At 42.4% G+C, this 23,137-nt stretch overlaps 1 protein-coding gene across 3 annotated transcripts in view; it reads left to right on the top strand.

The window, feature by feature from the left end:
* The first annotated feature begins 2,579 nt into the window (after positions 1 to 2,579).
* Positions 2,580 to 23,137, top strand: part of fgf11a (fibroblast growth factor 11a) — a 109,472-nt gene continuing 88,914 nt past the window's right edge. For all 3 annotated transcript variants that reach the window (XM_051075438.1, XM_051075439.1, XM_051075436.1), the window contains exons 1-2: positions 2,580 to 2,873; positions 3,273 to 4,378. In XM_051075438.1, the coding sequence (XP_050931395.1) occupies positions 4,186 to 4,378 (193 nt within the window). In that variant the 5' untranslated portion in view covers positions 2,580 to 2,873; positions 3,273 to 4,185. The remainder of the gene's footprint in view (positions 2,874 to 3,272; positions 4,379 to 23,137) is intronic.

Raw genomic sequence — 23,137 nt, 5'->3', positions numbered from 1 at the left:
ATTTTACATTTGCCTTCTCAGGGGAATGCTGACTGCTCCGGGGGTGAAGCACTGTTGCTTTGCTGTCATCAGAGTTTAATGTAAACCTTGAATCACAAACAGGGGAGGAAGTACAATTTAGGAATCACTTGTTTTTCCAAACTAGCTACTACTGCTCTAACAGAAAATTATTGTGATGATTAATCAAGACGAAAACTAATATAAGATTAGACTTGAAATGTTGTAACTAGCCTGATAATTAGACTCAACTGCCATTTTGTTTACATGTCATTTTTCAGTCTGACATTGTTCCCATGGTAGCCATTTTCGTCTTTTCCGTCATTTTTGTTGCCTTACATTGTTGCAGTTTATCTGGTGCTGGCACAGGAAGATGACATCCCCATGCTTAATTCCACCAACAAAACAAAATCAGGATAAAATCAGGTGACTAGTGTGATCAGTGTACAGAAATAATTGATTATTTATGAGGAGAAACAGATTGATTTTAGTGCTATAATTTGTTTATCCTTTCAGATAATGTTCCAGTATTTTTTTTTCTTGAAGAATACCCCATAATCAAAAATTGGAGAACATAGTTTTTTTTGTACTTACACTGTAAAAATATAACTGAAGTTATTTAAACTTGTTTTTTGGAAGGATGAAAATACTATAATGTGCTATTGTCTAATCAATGAGAAGGATGGAAGGGCTTTACAAGACAGATACTTTTGGCTTGATGTGAGTCAGTGCTGTAGTTTCACCATATCTCTACATCTCTGTCCACGGAGTGATGAAAATCTTGCCGTGCTGCCAGCTTATCACCAGCGTTATTCAGCCCGGGCATTAATAAATTCGCCCTCATGGACCAGAGTTTGAACGGAGGCCAATAGAGAAGGTATGGAGATGTCAACTGAAGTCAGAGGCAGTACCAGCACTCTCAGAAGATTAAATTGCAGGCTAAATTTGATGCTGGTATTGCCTCTTGCAATAGCTGGCTCAAGCCCTGTAGTGTTTTATTTGTTTTTACGTTTTTATTTTGGCTTTAATTTAACCAAGATGGTCTCTGGAGATTGAAATTGTACAAGACCAAGAGCCATTCTAGCTGCACTGTGAGGCTTTGCTTAGGCACCATGGTGCTGTGAGCTAAATGCTAGTGTCAATATGCAAACATGCTCACACTGATAGTGCTAACATGCTGATGTTAAGGAGATGTGTACCATGTTAACTTTCATAGTTTAGCCTGTTAGCATGCAACCATTTGCTCAATAGCACTAAATGTGAGTAGAGCTGAGGCTGATGGAAATGCCATCTGTTTGGAAAAGTTAAAGGATCGCATTTTGTGCCAATTCCTTCCAGTAGATGCTGAGATATTTCACTTTGACCTGCTGGTGGTGCTTACGGGAAAGTCAGTAGGATTAATTCTTTGAGGTCTGTGAGAGTGTGTGCAAATTTTCTTGGCAACCCATTAAATATTGAGATGTTTCAGTCTAGTGGTGGACCAACAACAGACAACGGGCTTACTATCCCTAGAGTTGAGCTGTTAGCGTGCCTAAAAGAAAACAAGTTAAATTCTGACATCTGGGAATGTGGGGAGATTACTTAAAGGAAAGAAGTACAACCAAAACAGACAGGTTTTAAAGTCCAACTGAAATCACACTTCACATCACATAACGTCAGCATGTTTTTAAAAGTACTGCTAAGTTTTGTATTATTAAAGGAAGCAAAATGTCTTTGGAGAAATATCAGAAATGCTCCAGCATCCAAAAGGTCTGCAGTGACATTTTAAAGTTAAATTTACATGCTGTTTAACGTGCCGCAGCTGAGCAGCAAATTAGTTATCTAGCCTGCAACCTGATGTTAGAAGTGTACTTTCCCCTAGGTGAATGTTGTTCGTTTAACAAGCTCAGGTGCAGGGCAAGATGTGTGTTCATGTTTGTGAGATAAGGAGAGCACACAGTTTTGCTGTGCAGTTACAGATTATTATCCACATTATGGTTTTACCTCCAAATCTGACCAAACTGTGACGTGACTGCTAGTTTCTAGCTCCATCGGACTTGACTGTGTACTGTATGTGCAGTGTATGCGATAGAGTGTGTTTGTGCGAGTGACTGATGTGCTAACAAATGTATGGGTGATGTGACGGCAGTGACACAAGGTCCCGACTGACTCAGACTGTGTCACGGCATCTATACATCCTTGTCATAGCCAAGAGAACAGCACTGACAACCTTGCTTAGTTTGTCTCTTTAAGACAACATCACTGTGGGGATGGTGGGGTAAGATGGAGGAGTGGGAGGGTGTGGGGGTGGGGGGTGGCACCCCAACCCGGCCCAACTCAGCCTGGCCCTGTACGGCAGAGGGGTGATGAGGAGAAAGGGGGAGACTGGGGAGGAGGGGACTTGGACTCACAGACGTTGAAAGAGGGATTTGAGTGACGGAGAGGGAGGAGAGAAGGGAGGGAGAAAAAAGAGCAAAGGGGAGGGTTTAGGGAAATAGACTTGAGAGAGAGACGGAGGGAGAGAGTGAGTGAGAGAGAGAGCGAGAGAGCGAGCATGTGAAACACGCTGCCAGTGTTCGCTCGGTAATGCACTGTGAACAGGGACAAGCAAGAGTCGCACACACACATTCACACACATACATGCTGCCTCTGTCACACACCCTCACACCCGTACACCTTCACACTGCTGCTCCTTCACACACACACACACACGCACATACTCCTTGGCACGTGCGTGCTGAGGCTGAGAGGTGCGTTGTTCTGGCACAGGGGGGCACACACACTTTTCACACACACATGGACTCATACTGTGCAGCTGGACTCAACAGAACCAGATCGGACTACTGTCACCCACCGGTGGAGACTCTCACATGAGCGCCGGCAGGACAGCATCTACCGTAAGGCACAGCTACCTGCCAGCACACCCCCCTTTCCCCTTCCCTCTCCCCCTTCACCTCATCTCCTCTCCCTCCCTCCCTCCCCTCCCTCTTTGTCTCCCTCCATTCATTCATCCCTCGTTCCCTCAACTGCGAGGCGGCATGCGTGGCTGAAGGACACAGCGCTGCGCTCTGCTGTGGTGTAGCGCGCCGCTGAGAGAGTTGGAGAGCCCGATCCGACAGGGGGGATAGATAGACTCACTGCACTCTCTCCCTCCCTCTCTCTCTCTCTCTCTTCTCTTTCTTTCTTTCAGTGTCCCTGTCTCTCTATCCCCGCGCTCTCTCGTTCATGAATGTCACCTCTATCTCTGGGAAATGCTGGATTTATCAAGCCTCTGTCTGTTTCCCTTTTTCTCTCAGGGTGTGGGTGAACACAAGGGTGATGCCAGGAGAGCTTGAGAGACAGCAAGGAAACAAGCCGCACTCCGTCCAGCAGCGTCCATCCGCATCCCCTCATCCTCGTTCCAGCTTGCGGAGCTGATACCTCAGGTCGGACGGTCCCCACTTCTTCTTCTACTTCTCTTGCTCTGACATTGTTTTGGATGGAGAGATTTTACAGGTGAGGAACAGAAAGAAAAGGAGCTGCAGTGTGTCCCGCCAGTGTCACTCCTGTTTTTTTTTTGGAGAGTTGGTATTCGGACGTTTTTCATCCCATCGAATCAGATCAGGCTTCTGATCGGCAGGACTAAATTTGATTTTTGTTTCGGTCTGGTGTCACAATGCGGTGAATAGTTCTGTTGCTGATCCCCATCAGACGGGATTGAGTCAAACTTCCCACTACATCCAGGAGGAGGTTAAGGGTATACTCGGACTGGGACAGAGGCATCGGGGGACACTGGTCAGTGTGCTTTATGGGTGGATAACAACATGACTTGTCCCAACAGAGGAACAGTGACGTATCAAGGCTTCACCTAAACCTGACTCCCCAACCAGAAAACAAACAAGCAGAAGGACATTTAAAGACAAACGCTCATAAATCCAAACCTCAACGAGTGAGAGTTGCCTGTTTTTGGGTGGGCCTTTGAGGGATCCACCCTTCTTTCCTCCACCTCCTCCTCTTCTTCCCCCTCCTCCCCCCTCTTTTTCTGCCTCTCTCCCCCGCTGCTCCGGTCCATCCTCAGAAGCCCCCTCCTCCGCTCTGCACCCCTCCCTCAGCGGTGCTCCGTCGCCCTGGGTGAGCGGGCAGGGGGGTGGCCCACGGTACCCCCCGACACCTGGGCGCCACCGAGCCGCCAGAGGCTGGTGAGGCGGCGGCAGGGTCAGCGCTGGGAAGATGGCCGCCCTCGCCAGCTCCCTCATTCGCCAGCGCAGAGAGGTCAAGGACCCGCAGGCAAACCGGCAGATCGCCAGCAAGCGCAAGCCCTGCCCGAAGAGCAACAAGTCGCTTTGCCAGAAGCAAATACTCATATTAATATCCAAGGTTCGACTATGTGGCAGTCGAGGGAGAAAAATGGAAAAAAGACCAGGTGAGTTCCCACAGGCCCTCCTGTTAACATCTCATGTTTTCCAGCTTCTCCCCTCCTCCCTGCACCCTGTTCATCTTCTCTTCTTTGCTCCATTTTCTGCCTGCACTGGATAACTGGATTTTGACGGTTGACTTGCCAGACTACAGATTAATCCTCAACTGTAAAGCCTCAATACAGAACATCCACAGCTTGTAATTTGTAGTTCAGGACTTAATCTGAATCTGGGAAACATCCCAGTCCATCTTCCTGGTAGCTGTACACAGCATGTCCTGTATTTACAGTAGAACAGGAAATGGACAGAGTAAATTCCAGCTTAATACACACAGATCTGAACCACAGACCAGAGGCATGACCTTATCCTGTGCTGTGACTGTGGTGATGACTTTGTTGAGGTGCATGTCAACACACACACACACACACACACACACACACACACACCGGTAACCTGTAAGCACACTACGAACTTGGCTCATACATACAGTGATTTACTGTGATATAAAAAATGTCAAGAGGCTCCTCATTTGCGATTCTGGGAGCCATTACTTTCCATGTGCTTCCCTCAAGGCGAGTGAAACACAATGCGGCCTAATTCATCTTGTGTGTTTGCATGTTAAATGTAATTGCCAAATTATTCATTGAAGCTAAACGAGACAATGACACTTTATTTGTGTGGTGAGTGTGTCTGTGCTGCATATGGTGATAGTTTTTGACATTATGAGGCAAAGATGAGTTGAATTTTTAATCCTCTCTATTTTAACAATTGTCTATGTTGGTGCCGTACAATAACATGGTTGTTCTGTGGACCTAATGAAACCTATTGCATCAGTTTTGAAATGTGTAGCTATATTTAGATATGGACAGGCAGGAGTGAGCTGTAAAACACACACACACACACACACCTAGTGGAGTTGGCCAAAGGTCCGGGACAGAATACTTTGGTACCAAGGTTTCTTGGAAAACATTAAATAAAAGTGTATAGTCGGCTTTTGATTTTGTTTTTGAGATAAAAAAGGCTTTTTTTTCCAGGAGTTCTTACAATCAATTTGGCTTTCTTATCCTGTGCTGCTTTTTTTTTTTGGTAGAAGACATATATTCTTCCCCAACCCTTTAGTCATGTTGTCTGTTCATCTCTGCTAATCTATAGGGTATCTTGGGTCAATCTGTACAACAGCATGTGTGTGTATCTTCATTTATGTGTCCCCAGAATGAGCTTGTCCTTACCTCACCACTGTGCATACATGTGTGTGTACTCCTTTCTCTGCCTTTCTGCACTTCCACATACAGTACAGTCTGTGTGTGTCCTCCCCCCCCCCCGTGCAAGTGTGTGTTTGTGTGTGTGTGTGTTCTGTGATATTTATCACCTTGATGTGCCAAGTTCATCATGATAATTATGTGGGGAACCTCTAACGTGGAAAGCAGCATCTGCCGTCGCGGAGGCTGCTCTCTATATTGTAATTATGGTTGTAAAATATGTTGGACAGGTCGAGGCAGTGCCAGCTCTTTGGGAAAAGGCCACATGTGCGCCATGCCCGTTGTTTGAAACCATTTTCATCCTAATGGCTTCAGTGCTTCCCGCTCTTATGGATTTATTATGGTAATTGTGGGAACAAGGTATGGAATCTGTGGTTAGAGACGCATTACCAGCTTCACCATTTCAGGCTGTGATTTACAGGGGTCTGTGTTAAGTTCTGTGTGTGGCAGTGTGCGTCTTCATCATTCTCTCTGTGTGTGGATGTGTGTATTCAGCATACAGAGGACACTGCTGTCCCCTGGCCACGAGTGTAAGCGCTATAGCTGGTGCGTGCAAGTGTGTATTCTCATCATGTGTGAGTTCCTCCCTCCTTCTCTGAGCTTCAGCCCGAGGCCACAGTTGACCCCTGGCCAGGAATAAACAACTAGAATATTCCTGAGCCACCACCACCTCCTCCTCTTCTTCTTCTTCTTCCTCCTCCTCCTCCTCTTCTTCCTCCTGGCAGGACTTCAGAGTGGCCTGCTTACAGCTTGCCTTCACTTTGCCTCCAGCTGGCCTCCATTGTTTCTATTGGCATCATTTGGCTTCTATTGGCTTATTCTGCATCCTGTAGCTTACAGTCTCTTACACTGTCTTGTATTTTGGATTGTTCCCATTGTTTTCCAATGGCTTCCATTGGCTTCCATTTGCTCTGGTTACCCTCTGTTGACTTTTGCCTCAAATTTTCTCTTGAAATTAAAACAGGAATGATTTCAGATTTCAGGAACCATCCGAGGCTTTCAAATTAAAATTCCACCCAGATTCCAATATAGAGAAGTGATAACAGCATCATTGCTTGTACAGACTTATGACTTATAATGCAAGATAAACACCACATTGGTACCATGATGCTTCACAGAGACAGCATGTCAGTATTACAGATGCAACCATTATTGATCTTTACTATGTTTGCATCTAGCTTAAATGTCAAATGATCTATGGCAACATGTGCAGGTACATCCGGGTCAGTATGTTTGCCACTGTTCTTAGCAGGCAGAGAAACACTCAATAGCAACAAAGCAATATGGTCGCACTCATGGAAAGTTTTCCCAGAAAGCCAATAGTGAATAGGCAGCTTTCTGGGTCAGCGGTGTAACACCAGACAAGTACCAGTGGTAATATAACCTCACTCGTGGTTTCCCTGTTTTTTCTGTTGTGCATTAAAATTTCAGTCAGGAGCAGGTAGCTTTGTCAGTGTGGCTGAGCATGTCACATCTGTCATCCTATACCACCTCTACTCTTATATTTTTTTTCAACATCAGTAGAAGCTTCTACTTGTCTCTATTGAATGTTGTGGCTCTCCACTGGTATCTGTTTGCATGTTTTGGCCTCTACAAGCCCATTTAGAAATAACCTAAGGATTGGGGATGTTTCCATCCAGCATTACCAGTTTTTTTTACACACTCCTCTCCTCTACTCCTACTCCTCTAGAAAGCCCACTGAGTGAAATATAATAACAGTGAGGAGGCCAGGGGTCTGCGTAGCTTGGATTGACTTGATATTTGGTTTGAAGAGACAATAAATACCTGAGCGTCTCAGACTTACCAGGCTTCATTTAAGTATGTGATCTTGTCATGCCTTGAAATATATCTGTGTCAGCTCACACGAAAAATCTGTCAATCTCTATTTGCAGACCAGCATGTTGTGACAGTTTCCACAAATAAACTAATGGCACCTCAAACACACAGTGTTTGTGTGTATGTGAGTATATGTGTGTGTAGACGTTATCATGCATCTTACAGTGTCTGCTTGTGCGTCAGTGCATTGTGACCCGATAGTTCAGGTTCCCTTTGTACTGTTGAAGGCCGTTTGAGGCTATTGTAGCCAAGGAGGAGTTGTACTTAAGCGTGTGTGCGTGTGTGTGTGTGTGTGTGTGTGTGTGTGTGTGTGTGTGTGTGTGTCCTTAAACATTCTCTGCCTACCTGCTTCCAAATGACGGGGGGTGTAACGTGTGTTTGTGTGTCCCCGGCTGACCCACATACCTTTCCCTCTCACGTCCTCGCTTACGCTGTCATCCCCCATCTCTCCCCACTCTGTCACCCCCTCACCTCCACAACCACACACACACACACACACTCTCACTCATAAACACACCCTCTAACCCTCACCTAACCCATACTAATGATGCCCCGGCACTACAGCCCACTCAGCTTATAACAAGGTCAGCTTGCCCTGCACAAACACACACACACTCACAAGCAAACCAACCTGAGCTGACACACACTTTCAAGTGCAGATATACACAAGTACCTATATGTGTAATTAGGAGCACACACTCTTGCACAAATACAAACAGAAAAACACACCCACGCACATTCACAGTAACGCACAAAACACACAAACAAATGATGAGATTTCATGATAATTTAGGTAGGGAGTGTGGGAGAGAGATAATTTTGCCCCAGCTTTGCTTGTTTGTGTGTGATGAGTGTGTGTGTGTGTGCGCGGGGCTGATATGATCTAATGAGGATGTTAAGCCGCCTATTGGATATCAAAGTGAAACCAAAATAGCTTGTGTTGTCCTCTGACTGCCTGCTGGAGCTGCTGTGGAAGCCCTCCTCTCTTCTGTTAACAGGATAGAATAACACTCGGAGTTGTTACTGCAGCAAGGGGGCCAAGTGTTCATCCAGCTACTGCAAATTGGTTTGTGTGTGTGTGTGTGAGAGAGAGAGAGCGCAGGAGAGGGAGAAAATATGTGCACGTTTGTGTCTGAGACAAACGACAAATGACAGCGTGACAGTAGTCGGCGCATGCACCTCGGCCAGACTCTGAGATTATGTGTGTGTGTGTGTGTGACAGTCATTGTTGTGCTGTGATTCATCAGGCCACATCAGCTCCTCTCATTAACACACACTGATTTATCAATAATGTGCGGCAGCGTTTGGAGAGCACACATTGAACTGGGGCGATTTACTGCCTCATAGACCGGACACTCTGGACAGGCCACACCAGGGAGGACTATATTTCTCTCTCTCTCTCTCTTTTTCTCCTCCTCATCAGCTTCCTCTCTTTCTCCTCCTTCCTCTCAGTCCATTCTCTCCAGTGTTCTCCTCCCCTCTCTACCTCACCTCCCTTTCTCCCACAGCTTTGATCGCCCTGTCCCATTGCCACACCACACACTTATCTTCTCAAGGACATCTGGCTTTCTTAGAACTGTCTCTCTCTACAATCGGTGTCTGTCTCTCTTCAAATGCTGTATTTCCCCCCTGTGTCTAATCATCTTGTCTTAGGGCCAGTCACTTAGTCACTGGATGCGACAGTGGCAGAGATACTGTAGGTATTGTGCTGCCACGTTACGTAACCGCTGTTCTATTGTTAATGGCTCAGGAGCTGGTGTGATGCTCATCTAATGTATGGAACTCTAATCGCTCAGTTTGTTTACTGTTGTTCTCCAGCTTCATATTTCTATGGAGGGATTGAGGGCGTAGTTTTGGATCTATGCAAATGTTATTAACAAATAACACATGATAAAATTGTTTTATTTCTGTTTTTCTTAATCAAACAAAAAATGAAATGTTTTGTAAATTAAAGGTCCTGATGGTTAATGATAGATTAATGCATTATATTTGCAACTTTGCTGCCTCATCTTTTAATTGATGCTCATTTCCAGCATCTTTTTACTAGCATATAAAGTAGAATTTGCGCCTGTTCCTCTGAACATCGAAACGCAGTTAAATAAAAAAAAAAAACAGACTTTAGAAACATTCACTCTCATCCAGCTGGGCAGACTCTGTGCAGACACTGATTTTTTGACCCCAGATTGGTTGCCTCCCTGACTAATTTTAGAAACCGGGCCCTTTGACATGCAGTTTGTGGGCGGTCTCGATGATTAGCTGATCAACGATCTGGCTCTCTGATGATTGAGTGGATTTTTAACACATCAGAAATTTTGGTCGGCGTCTTTCAGTTTGAGCTGTTCCGCGGTCCATTTTCCACATGGCTGCCGTCAAAAGATGTGTTATAAGCTGTAGTGAGCTTGTTTTAATATTATTGGAATTTTACATGTCATAGTGACTTTTGTTGTAAGCTGTGATAGAGACGAAACTGAACTTTAATGCAGACCATATTCCATATTTTCTGCATCTTTTAGCCATCTGCACTGACTCTCTCTTCTATCCCTTGATGTACATTTATTTTTTAAGTTAAAACTAGTGAACATGTATGGCACGCCTAGCTGAGGAATAATCTAGTGACTGTACCATAAGCTTTAAGATAAAAGGAATGAAAGGCAAGCAGAAACAGCCCCAGGATCAAAGAGTTAAAAGATGTTCCCTCCTTTTGTAACAGTGCAGTGGAGATGCAGCAATGAACAGCTGTACAGTAAAACACAGTAAATTAACCTGCTACAAGCCAGTGGGTATTTAAAATTGCTTCATTACATCCTTGTTTCCAAAAGGATGCTCATGAATGGATTTTTACTGTGGAAGTCGCCCAGATTACACATAAAGTCTCACATTTTATATCTTGTTACACTTCTGCTCTGCTCTGACTCTGACCCTGCACTGGCCCCTTAGTGTCAGCTCTTCTGTAGCATCCACAGACAGGTTTACATTAACACTACGGAGAAAGTGTCTTTCTCTTTTTAAGTGGTAACAGATACAACAAACCTTCAGTGGTAGATTGGACGCGTCTATCACCTAAAATAAATACAGCCACGTGCATTACCAGCAGCTGATGGCCTCTGTTGTTTTGTAATAGGTTCTGCCCTCTGTCTCTGCCAGTGCGGCAGATGTTGTGTATGAAATGGTGCCCGGAATAAATGATTTAGAGATGCTAACATTTGGCCTGCGTGATGATCAATGCGCGCTTTCAGTGCCGCCCCTCCCAACCAATTGATTTATGGAACCGACCACCATTTGTTTTGCTGCAGAGCTTTTTTGGATGGGCATCAATCATCATTATCAGACAAAGTAAAATATTTCTGGTGGAAGTGCATCTGTATGTGTATGTGTGACTGTGTGTGTTTTCTGTTGTATTTCAGTCCTGAGCTAAAACTTTGCTTGTGTGTGTGTGTGTGTGTGTGGTCCGCAAAGTAAGTCTCTGAACTGTGTGTGAGAGTTGGTGTTGGGTTTATGGGGGCTGCAGTGCCCTGGTAGGAATGAGGTGAACTGCTTGGACTCAGTATGGCACATTCTTGGCACGGCTTGGCACAGCACGGCACTGAGAACACCAAAGTGTAACAAGAGCAGGGCAATGAGGCCGAAGGGTTTCAGATCTGGAAACTTTGCTCTTCAAATGACCTCCAGCTGAGATTGCACCACACAGACGTGCACACAGTGAAGCGTGTATGCAGATATGCTCATATGTACAGCATGTATGTGTTTTATCTCCTCCAGCGCTCAACATCTTATTTTGCATCAGACAGTTTCCACTCTGCTGGGATTCACTGTCTTGAGATCCCAAGTAACAAATGACCGGCGAGCGTCGAGTCAGCATCTTGCGCCCCCCCACCACCAACCTAACCTTGGCTTCCTCAATGTCACAAATCCCTTCAGAAAGAGTGCACTGTCCCTTTAATCAATGCCTGTTGTTTAAATCGCAATATTAACATGCTGAGGACAGTAAAGCCTGCATTAGCATTTTATATGCAATCAATTTGTCGCATGGTTTGTGTGCAGAGCTGAGCGGGACGTGTGTCACATGGAGATGCCAGTTTGGGGATACAGCACACACACACACACACACACACACACACACATAAACAGACACACAACTATGGGAAAACACAGACAGCATGAGAGCCTTCTGGCTACATCCTGAGCAAGACATAGAGACATGCAATGGCTCAGAGAGATTCACAACAGCACCAAACAGATACACACAGACTTACAAACACACACACACGTCCTGGTCATGCATGGACAGTCTGATCTTTCTCAGTGTTTCTGACACTGTCCAGAAGACAACTCATTAAATCATATGTCCTTTTTTTTCCACCCATCCCAACCCCCATCCCCTCTCTGTGCGTGTGTGTGTGTGTGTGTTTACGTCTCACACACACACAAACACAAACTCATCACCCTATAAACTTCAAACCTGCTGTCAAGTTCTGCGCGAAAATAAAGCAGCCTTATGGGAGAAGCCTGTGTGCGCATGCTTTCCTGCTTGCGTCTGTATCTGATTACGTGTTAATGTACTTTGATCACAGAGACTGTGGGGTGGTGTAGGATTTACTGACAGGTGTTCTGGACCAGCCGCTCAGCGCACTGCAGCAGGGCCTCGGTCCTCACATTTGGTACTGAAATGATCAAATGTGTCTTATTTTACCCTGCAACAATATTTATCACATGAACTTTAAAATGTTAAATCGATATTATTTTACTTATAAAATAGTTATTGACAAAGATTTTTAAAAAACAAAAACAGCAGTGATGTCTGAAATTCAGGAACTCACAACATTTCAAGTCTCCCCAGCTCCAGTAGTATGCAAATTCTTTCGCCTTCAGTATGTAGAATAATTGAGGATCATTAGCTGCTGGCAGCTGTAAAAGTAGATGGCTGGTTAGTTTTAATGAGAATAAACCAGCAGAGTCTTGTTCAGTGGCTTACTGAAATACACTTCGTGTATTTTATCAAAGTCAGATGTGGTTTTTCAGCTAATTGTGATTTTGCTCTCAAAAATGAGAAAAACTACAACCGTCAGAAACATTTTCACACGTTGCTCCATGCATTTGGAATTTGGATTATTTCTTACAAAGTTTCTGTGTACAAAGTAAATAGTTCCTATACTGTCAGCATAAATGAATGTTGAGTTGGAGCCATAAATCTTAACATATAAGATGAGAAATTACACACATATATATATATATATATATATATATATATATGTGTGTATGTATGTGTGTGTGTGTGTGTGTGTGTGTGTATACATATATATATATATATATATATATATATATATATATATATATATATATTCATTTGTGTGAACTTTTCCTTTAAATTAAATTGCATACCCTCATATTTAGGTAATTATTAGCTTAGAACCTGGACATAACATGGAAATATGGTGTGCCAGCTCACCTTTTTTTTTTAATGGATAGTTTCCTTTATCAGTCTGTCTCTCATCTTTGTCATCACCTCTCTACCACTCTGTCTTTCCTCCACTTGCCCTCTGTTGGAGCCCTTAAACATACATGCTGCATTTACTGTACTTAAAGTGCTGTTACCAAGCCAGAACATGAATAACACTGAATAATGTAAATTGCGTGCATCTATAGACAGACAGCAGAGGCGAGAGTTCCCACCATATAATCCATTATGTTAGTGAATAGAGACAGAACAGATATAACAATTCAGGCATTCACATAATGTACATGCACACAGTCTGTTTAAACAAATGCAGACACCAACAGTTTCTCTTGTTTTTGAAGGGAAATGTGGCAAATTACACAGACAGGCATGCAGTTTACATTTGCAGTTGCATTTGCACTTACTCACAGTGACTGTACGCACACATACACACACACACAGCGATGATAAAAGGGGACATGGTGCACACAGAGCTGTGATCTATACTGTATCAACCCCCTCTGGGCATGGTGTGAGCTTTCAAAAGCACACATATAGATGTTGACTCGGGACCTACAGCACATACATGTGTTCTTTGTGTCAGGATTTGGCATGTGTTCGGTCCCTTTGAAAAATATACAATATACAAGTCAGATACACTGTAAATTCCCAAGTGTGCGTACGTGTGTTTGTGTGTGTGCGGGGCACCTTGCTGATTTCAGCACCCTGTCTACCTGTGTGTTGTTCCCCTGTGGTACACAAGCACAGGTGCGTGACGCGTCCTTCACTTTAATGTGCTATCAATCTGTAAAGCTGGAGACAAGCCAGAGCGCAACCTCCCCAGCCTCCCCTACACACTCACACACACGGGTAATACTTGGACGCTAGAAACATCTGCTGTACTCTCAGAAGAGATTTGCGTGCAGATGAGAGGAGAACTTCCTTTAAAAGTGGGGCTTTACCTCTGTCATTAAATTATCCATCATGCAAGACATTCTGCAGAGAGGGAGGGACAGGAAGATAGAGACAGACAATTTTTTAAGACCATTTATTAAGTTTAGCACTATGTCTCAACATCTTAGTCAAGTGAAAATTTTATTTTTTGATTTTGCTGTCAAACCTGTTTTACCAAGTGATTTTAATAACTTAAATACAGTAACATGATAAAATTCATTGTTTCCCCCTAAAAAAATTGGAATTATCTTTAGCCTGATTGTTTTAGACTCATCATAAAATTGTAAAAAAAAAAAAAAAATAAAAAAATAAATCATTAGACCAAATGGTAGAAGACAGCTTTTTTTTCACAGTTGAATCTGCACTAATAAAAAATGTTATATTAAGAATATTTTATATAACTATGTATAATGTTGGGATGGTAGCTTGTTGTGATGACCACCCAATCCAACCCAATTGGTTTTGTGGCCTGCAACTCTGTTTCCAGATGTTGGCAGTTGAACACAGTGAACACAGTAGCAGCTGAAGAGCCAGAGCTAAAACGAGAATCAATAAGGGCTTATGTTCATTGGGCATTACATCTTGGTTGTGATTTGTCTTTTGTGCATACATGTTTACCATAATGGCTTTACAAGTTGCTAATATGTCAGATGTTTAAAGCTCCACTGACCAGAAGCCGACAAAGAAACCAGTTGTACCGGCAGTAAAGACATTAGCATGTACATCCAGTATATATTCAAGATAATCTTCTTAATGAGATCATGTGTATAGTTCTATATATTTACTGATTTCTTACTGCACAGCAGTTGACAGATATTGAGAGAGAGCAGGAGGTCTCACTAAATCCTACTTATCCTCAAGATGAAAGTCCTGTAGTTTGGTGGGAAGCCAGTTAAAATAATTTTCATCCATTCATGTCAAATTAGAAAGCTCATGGTTTCATACTGGATGTGTGAATCACACCAGCACCAGGCAGCTAAAGGGCAGAGGAGAGATGGAGAGGGGAGGAAGCACCGCTTGAAATCTTTGCAAGTTGAGATGTTGCAAGCCCCTTAAGGCCGTTGGGCCATGAAGGACAGCCATCCTCAGATATTTATCATCATTATTTTTAAACCATTTCAGCTTTATTAGACGTTTTGAAGTGGTAAGTGACGGGATAGAGCGGCGGTCCGGCGCTGACATTCATAAAGGTCACAAGACAGCTTCAAACCCATGACGCTGTCTACCATGATGACTCACATCTACAGAACATCATCGCTCTCCCCTTTAATCCATGTTCAATGCATAAATAGATATATTAACATATGTATTCATGTTCAGTGTGTTTCATGTAATCCATTTAAGGGCATGCTGAGATGGAGGGCAGAAGCATTAAATCCTTATAATGAAACCAGACGATATAACTTATTCACATCAGTTCTCATCACAAATTCATGTCACACTTGAATTAAGGCTCACCATTTCATCATTGCAGAGGATCAGATTTTAAACTGAACACACAGCTTACATCACATTTTACATGTACATATAGTGCAGCATATTGGAGTGAAACAGCCATATAGGCCATCATCTGACACATAAAGAACAGGAATAAAATGATATTATTATATTCATAGTACAAATTTATGGAGTTCCGTAGAAGGTGGCATACAGGTCCTTGCTACAAGATGGAAGTGGGCTGATAACGATGAGATGACAGAGATACTCACTGGCTGAAATTAGATGTGACAGGGAACAAGCTGGATTCAGAGAGCTGAATCACAATTAGACAGGTCTATCACAGATTCATATATGCTAACGTGTTTGATCTGTGCGATTCTCTTGTACCTTCATGTCTCGGCTTGCGATCCCCCCCACGAGCTGCCTACTCCAGACCAGCTGAACTCCCTATATTCTCGTCAGGCAGCGGTCGGCATCTGGCAGCGCCTCGGCTGCTCGCTCCCGAGGACATGGGCTCTGTGGCAGGACGCCATCTTAGCACCCTGGCAGAGAGAGAGTGAGCGAGTGAACTTGGCCCATCAGTCTATGGCCTTTTTGCTATTTGCCTCTGCAATACATGTATTGTTATCTTTATCCTGCATTTTAAAATTTTAATGAGACTGCAGTTGGCTTTCATTAAATGAGCAAATGGAAACTGCACTATTCAGACTATGCCTAAGCTGGCATTCAGACCCCACGTAGCCCTGCATTGAAACAGTGGAGGGGGCTGTGTTGGTGGTGTGTATTGCTTCAGGTACGTGTAGGATGATGGTTATAGTAGCAGATCTGTAAACCTAAAGGCTTATCAGACAGCAGAACGCAGCACAGTTTTATAATAGTCTGACACAGGATTTTACAACTCTGGAAATTATCACTGTGGCAACTATTTTATCGATTATCGTGACAATAGCAAGATAAACAGAAGAAATACAGCTGTCTTGTGATTGGCCAGTGCGGCGTCTCGCCACATGAGGTAGTTGAGCCAGGTTAAACCTTTTTTTCTGGACAGCTCTGTGTTTTTTTTTGCCGGAGCCCTCTCAGTTCCACTGACTGAAAAACCATGACTCTTTTGAAGCAGTAACCTTTGGAATTGTGTTATCATATACAATTATCTGTTTCCTTGTTACCTGTTATTTGGGTTGTTCACTGTACATTCACACATAGAGAGGTGACCTATACACATGATGGGTAATCCCCTGAGCAACATAAATGCATTGTGATGTGATATCACATCCCCAGCCTTTATAGGGAGTTTACTCATCCATACAAGATAATAACATTATTATACATCACATTTCGGCATAGTTCCTGTATCAGGGTAGGATGTTTCTTTATGATACCACTGTAACCTCCACAAACAGTATATACTGCCATAAGATGAGGTTTTGATCTAAGTGAGTGTAAATGCATTTTTTATTTATCACACACTATCAGCAAAGCAACAGTCCTTTTTTGCATTAAAAAAACACACATCCACCGAATCTAATTTACACAGATATTAGCCTTTTTTCTTAGTCACCACAAGAAAGATAAGTGTGAAAAAAGAAAGTGCTGATTTTATTTAAACACATTTGTGTATGTAAATATTTCTTTTATAAAGAAATGTGCGTAGTGAAGTGAAGCATCCACCCCCCCCACCCCCCCACCCCCCCTGGGACTAAAAGTGAATTGGGAGATGGTGTGATTAGAGCAGACAAGGACAGACTGAAGTCTGACCTCTAGCTAGAGGTAAGAGGAGGAGGAGGAGAGGATGGAGAGATGAAGAGAGATAAAAGTGCGGTGCCACAAGTCAAGAGTTCTAGAGAAGCGAAAGACATGAGTATCTGTAAATGATATTACATCTTACTAGATTGTCTAATCATTTTAAAGTAATATGATTATGGGGCTGATGGAGGGATGTCTATGTTCACACCGTTCTTCATTGAGCTTCACTTAATCTATTTTGGTTGTACTTTGCCATGTCTGGATTTTGCAGGTGTCTCTTTTACAAAGTGCGAGCCTGTGGAGAGTATTGACTTTTTGTCAGCTCTTGTTGAACCAGTGAGATTTCGAGGGCTTTAACTTTGAACTGCTGTGATATCAGGACATTTCTGTTTGGGTTTTTCACCCAAACTGTCTAGAGCATACTGTCTGAATGTTTGGTTGTCCATATTCACAAACTGTACACAAACCAAGATGTGCTGTTTGCACTGTTTTGAAGAACTGCACAGAAAACGAGGGGTAAAAAACAGCGTTCACTTTCAACATATGTCACATTTTTAATGAAAAAGGCTGCAAAGACTGACAGTGTTGCAGGAGCTGAGGAGATAGATTGATGAGAAAGTGAGAGGGTAAGGAGGTAAGGAAGGAGGGAGTACTCGTATATCTTGGGGAGCCTGAGAGAGATGGACAGATAGGGAAGAGGAAGCAAGAAGTAAAAGCAGCTCTAAAATGGCGAGGAAGAGATGGCGTGATAGAGAGATAGAAGGATAAAGAGGAGGGAAGGCAGGTGGGTGGAAGCAAGGAGGGAGGTAAGAGGGTCAGGAGCAGCAGGGAGAGATGGGCTGATAGAGAAAGAATGAAGGAGAGAGGGAAGGGATGAAAGATGGAGGGAGGAAGGAGGAGATAAAGACAGGCATGGGAAAGACAAAGCTATACTTGCAGCGCTCTATTATATCAAGAAGGGGGTGTGTGTGTGTGTGTGTGTGTGTGTGTGGGGGGGGGGGGGGTGGGGGGGGGGATAGAATGAACGAGGCTCAGGTCGATTCATGACTCTCATAGGAGCCTTCATCAGATAATTTAGTCTGAGAAATGCCAGTAATTCAGTGTGTGTGTGTGTTTGTAATGATGATTTTAGCACTCAGTAGAACAGACACACATATAAGTTATGTATATAGAGTGTGTGAAAGGTTTTATGTAAACATGTACATAGTGCGTGCGAGCATCTGTGTTGTGTGTGTGTGTGTGTGTGTGTAGCTAAGCTGAGATTGGAGTCTGGGGGCAGTGCCGGGGCTTTAGAAGAAGATAAGCAGACATAATTAAGAGGCCATTAATAAATTTGTTAATGAGCACTCCATGTAATGGAGAGAGATGGAGAGAGGGAGAGTGAGGGAGAGAGAGTTCCTGTGTAATTGCGTGCACGTATGTGTGTGAAGCAGAGAGAGGGGAGGCACGCTCACTTTCTGTGTGTCTCTCATATTCCATATCAAGCGTATCTGCTGGCTGAGATAAGTTATCATTATGAGATATGTCCTGCCTGTGACACATACACACTGTCATCTCCGTTTCTCTCCATTTGCATAAAGAGGGCTTTTAGCGATGCCCTTGTACCCTCAATGACAGTATCTCTGCATTAGTCAATGTGCGCGTGCACACACACACACACACACACACACTGCTCACACACACACACACACACACATACATTATGAATTGATTGCTTAACATATGCAATCAAGTTTTAATATAAGGATGAATTTAATTTCTATAAGCTACAAATACTAATCTAAAAATAACCCTATAATATACCAGTTTTCCAATCTCATAGCAAATATATGCAAAATCATATATGAGACAATCAAATTTATTTAAATGTGGAAATTTATTGTTGTTGTAATAATAAGTTAACCTTGGTTTTAGAATATTTTATCAGCTCTTTTCCTAAGCTTTTGACCGATTCCTTCAGCAAATGGATCTCACTCAGGTATCATTGTGACTGTAAACATATGTAGTTGTTTGTTGAAAGTAAATAAAACGACTACAAAGAAATGAGAATAAAGACGTACTAAACTGATATAAAGAGTCACAAAACAATTTCTCTTTCAGTCTTTAGTTGTTTTGTGTATCTTTCAGCATGCAGCCATGACCAAAGCAGCTATTTACTGGTATTATTTTTGATTTGTTATATTTATAATGTACAGTTTATTATTGCTAAGAACTGAATAGACATTTGTAGACAAAACATGATAATTATCACTACTGAATTAGAAATAAACAAATATTTACACTATTCACTTACATAATCTAAGTATTGTGATGTATATCTATATGTCATTCTCTCTCTCTATTTTCTTAATCTCTTATTTCATTTCTCTTCATTTCATTCAAAAGTTTGTAATCATCAGTTTTCTTTGTTGCTGCTGGATCAGTAAAGTCTTATATAATTTCAGTGAAAGTCCAATTTGACATTAAATTATTGAATGAAGACATCATTAAACTACAATGTGTGTAGCACCAGGTTCCATGGGCACATACAAATTTGGAAACCAAAACTTGATCATCCTATCAGATTTCCTCAGAAAATAAACAGGACACTGGATATAAATTTAAGGCTTCTTCAAATCTGGATCTTACTAAGCTGTGTCACATAAAATGAAGCCACCTTAAAGCATACCTATTATACAGCAGTATGAGCTGGGCGTAACTTATAAGTGTAGAACACTCCTCCTCCCACTACATGTCAAGGTAAAGTGAACACTCAAGCCTTAGACACAGCTGCTTCAAATATTAAGCAGCTCAGACACACACACACACACACACACACACACTCACACACGCCCTCAGGCTTGTGTTGTGTTATGTGAGGCTTTCAGTGGAAGTATAAATGTTAGATAACTGTCAGTCAGGGAGCTGGGGAGCGCTTATGGTAGAGAGGGATGTGACATAGGAAGTTGAAGTGTGTGTGTGTGTGGATCACAGAAATCGAAGCACTGGGACAGAGGTTTGCGTGCAGAGAGTCACTCGAGGAAAATACCAGATGTTAAAAAAGAAACGAGGAGACTTCCTCCGTGGAGAGAGACTGAACCTAACAATGTTACTGGACTTGCGGCACGTGCACAGATGAGCTGGTACCTGTGCTGCTTTACCCTCTGCTACTCATCCAGTAGCTGCCTTGAATCATAATGTTTTAAAATGAAAATTACCTTCAGCTCTTGTGGACTAAAATGCCTTGAAAGCTGCTCAGAAGCAGACATATAAGACTAAAAATGGAAATGGACATAACACTGACATTATGTTTAGCTCAGTGGCTGCCATTTAAAAGGGACTGGCATTCAATTTAAGAACACTCACAGGTTATACTTATAGCCTTGGACACTCGAGCAACTACTTTCTGGAGGCCTGCAGCTACGGCACCCAGACTGTAATCTGCAATGTCAACATGATGTACAGCCTGGAGGTTGTCCACTGACAATGACTTTGTGGACTCACACAATGTTTGTCTGAATTTATACATCCAAACAGGCTTTTTGCTGTGGTACTGTAATCTCGCCAAAAGCAGAAGTACTTTTCATCGCCTGCATAACACTGCCAGAGTCTTCCTGTCCTGTGCCAGACAGACTCAAATGAATAAATATACATGCTCAATGTATCTTGGCAACCGACCCTAAAAGTCCCTTATGTATAGAACACACATTCACCTATTTATTTGTCAGATTAGTTTTTATAGCATATAATAATGGTTGTAGAAACAATGAGACAATTGCTTTGAGAACTGGCTTGCTCTGTGTGCCAGCCGGAGTGTGTATTCCAATTTAATCTGACTTGCAGTAGCTTATACCTTCAGCCAGAGAAGGACGGTCCTTTCCTTGTTCAGGGTTTAACATATAAAGATTTAGGACCATATGCCATACATGACAGCATTCAGTACTGAATATATGGTGACACAGCACTATTTAACTCTATACAAGTGATAGGTTATAAGCATAGTAAATGAAAACAATTACTTAATACAACGTGATTTACATTTTGTATTTCATTTATGATAGCTGTATCACTAAGGCTGAGATCTTAGAACATAGTACCATTGCTAAAGGTAGATCCAATGAGATAAGAAACACAGTTGGTACACTTAGTTGATAACCGCAGAGTCATTTGTTAACACATGCCCAGCTGCTAAAGTATGTAATAGAAGCTGACATTATTGACCGTTGGTCTTGAAACTCCTCTTGTAGAAAAAGACTAAACATGCTGTAGCTTTTTGAAGGAATGTTTTGATGACTGAAACCACCAACTTTTGCCAAACCACCAACCGTTTCAGCAACAGGATGTTAGCTTGGTTGAAGTTCAGGTCGAATACACGTGTGACACATGACAGTGACAGTGACTCTCTTAATGGAAAGGCACACAACACACGTGAAAACCATTGTGGACAATTGTCAGGAAATGCCAGGAAAAAAACTTTATCCCCTTTGTAGAAAGGTTTTTTCTTCACTATAATACAATTTGAGTTCGTATTGGTGCATGAGGTGACCATAAAGGAAATTACAGCTCTTCCATTTCAGTTCCATGTAGCCTGTTGAGTTTTGCTATATTAACATATTGGTTAGTTAGCTGCTACCTGTTTCTGCTCAAGCTACAAGAGTAGAAACTACTGACTAGTCAATGTATCAGTTTTATGTAAATTGATGCATTTTATATTTATATATTTAACTTCTTACTATAAGCCATTTTGTGTACATCTGGGTCTTTACTGTAACATATGGTTGCTAGATGATTTCTTACATAACTGCAAAGCCTTCATTCCCCTTTAAATTTAAGCGTTTAATATCCTTTCCATTTCCACATTTCTCAGCCTCCCTGCTCTCAATCCTCATGCAGCCTAAAGGGGCTTTGACTTAACTGTAATTACAAAAACCTTACTCCCACACCCGCAGCAATTAGATAGACAAAATGGCTGAGGATTCCCACCACCACCACCACCGCCGCCGCCTCCTGCTCGCCTCACCTTCCCTCCAATTAAACCAAAGAGAGAGAAAATGAGAGAGTTAAGCAACATGGGAAAGCTGATCACCTTATTGAAAACCTGCCTCTCTATTCCTCCCCCCTCTCCTCTCTACCTTTCTAGAAGCCATCATTTATGTACACAGTAAATCTTCTGGGACCTTAGAGGGAAGCAATTAGTCCTGTTTCGCCTCCCTGTTGCATGACAGTAATGATTGGCCTGACGATAGTCATTATGGATTTACATGTTGGTGTGGATCTGTGAGTTGGTTGCCAGATTCTTTGCATATTCCTCCTTAAACAGCAACTGAGTTGTTCACTAAAGGATCTCTGGCTTTTGAGGATTCTGGAAGATGATCTTATGTAAGATCATCATTAAGCCATCCTGCTGAGAAGCATCTGCTTTTCTGAAGTGACCTTTAGTGTCCTTTAGAAGGGGAGAAACATACTGCCACTCTCAGAGATGCTCTCGGTATGTGACCTTAACCTCTGGTTTCCTTGTAGAGAGAGAATTACTCCACAGACTTGATGAAGTGTAACATTATTGTTAATTATAGTTATAGGAATGAACTAAAATAGATACAACTATTTAAACCAAATTAACTGGACTTATACATGTTATGATGAAAACCAGTTATATTGACAGGGTGCAAGTGTTTCAGTGTGTTGAGCCTAAATATCCTAATACTGGGTGTTGATTTTTCCCAGTGAGCAGTAGGGTGTAAAGATGGCTGGTCAGTTTGCTCGTTACAGTTCATCTTTAACACAAGCGGGCAGTTAGATAATAACCATATTGACCACCAGTATTATGAGACGCTCCCCTATTCTCTAACATTTGTTTGGGAAAATAGGAAATGCTCTCGGATTAGTCTGCTGGGAACTTCCTCAGCATCACTATTTGTCATAGATAAATATAGACAGTCCTCGTCCTTGAAGCCTTTTCTCTTGTAGAAGTGGAACATTAAATGTTTCCATTATGACACAATGTAAATCCCACACTCCCACATATCAGTCAGCTTAAAAAAAAAATCCTGTCAGAATCTTGAAGTGGTCAGAATGACTTTCTCTGGCATAATTGACACGCTCAGTAAGAGCTAGTGTGACAC

The sequence above is a fragment of the Lates calcarifer genome, linkage group LG14 (genome assembly GCF_001640805.2).
Source record: "Lates calcarifer isolate ASB-BC8 linkage group LG14, TLL_Latcal_v3, whole genome shotgun sequence".
NCBI classification, from domain to species: Eukaryota; Metazoa; Chordata; class Actinopteri; family Centropomidae; genus Lates; species Lates calcarifer.
Note: the sequence above shows the minus strand (reverse complement) of the source record. Positions and strands in the feature narration are given on the sequence as shown.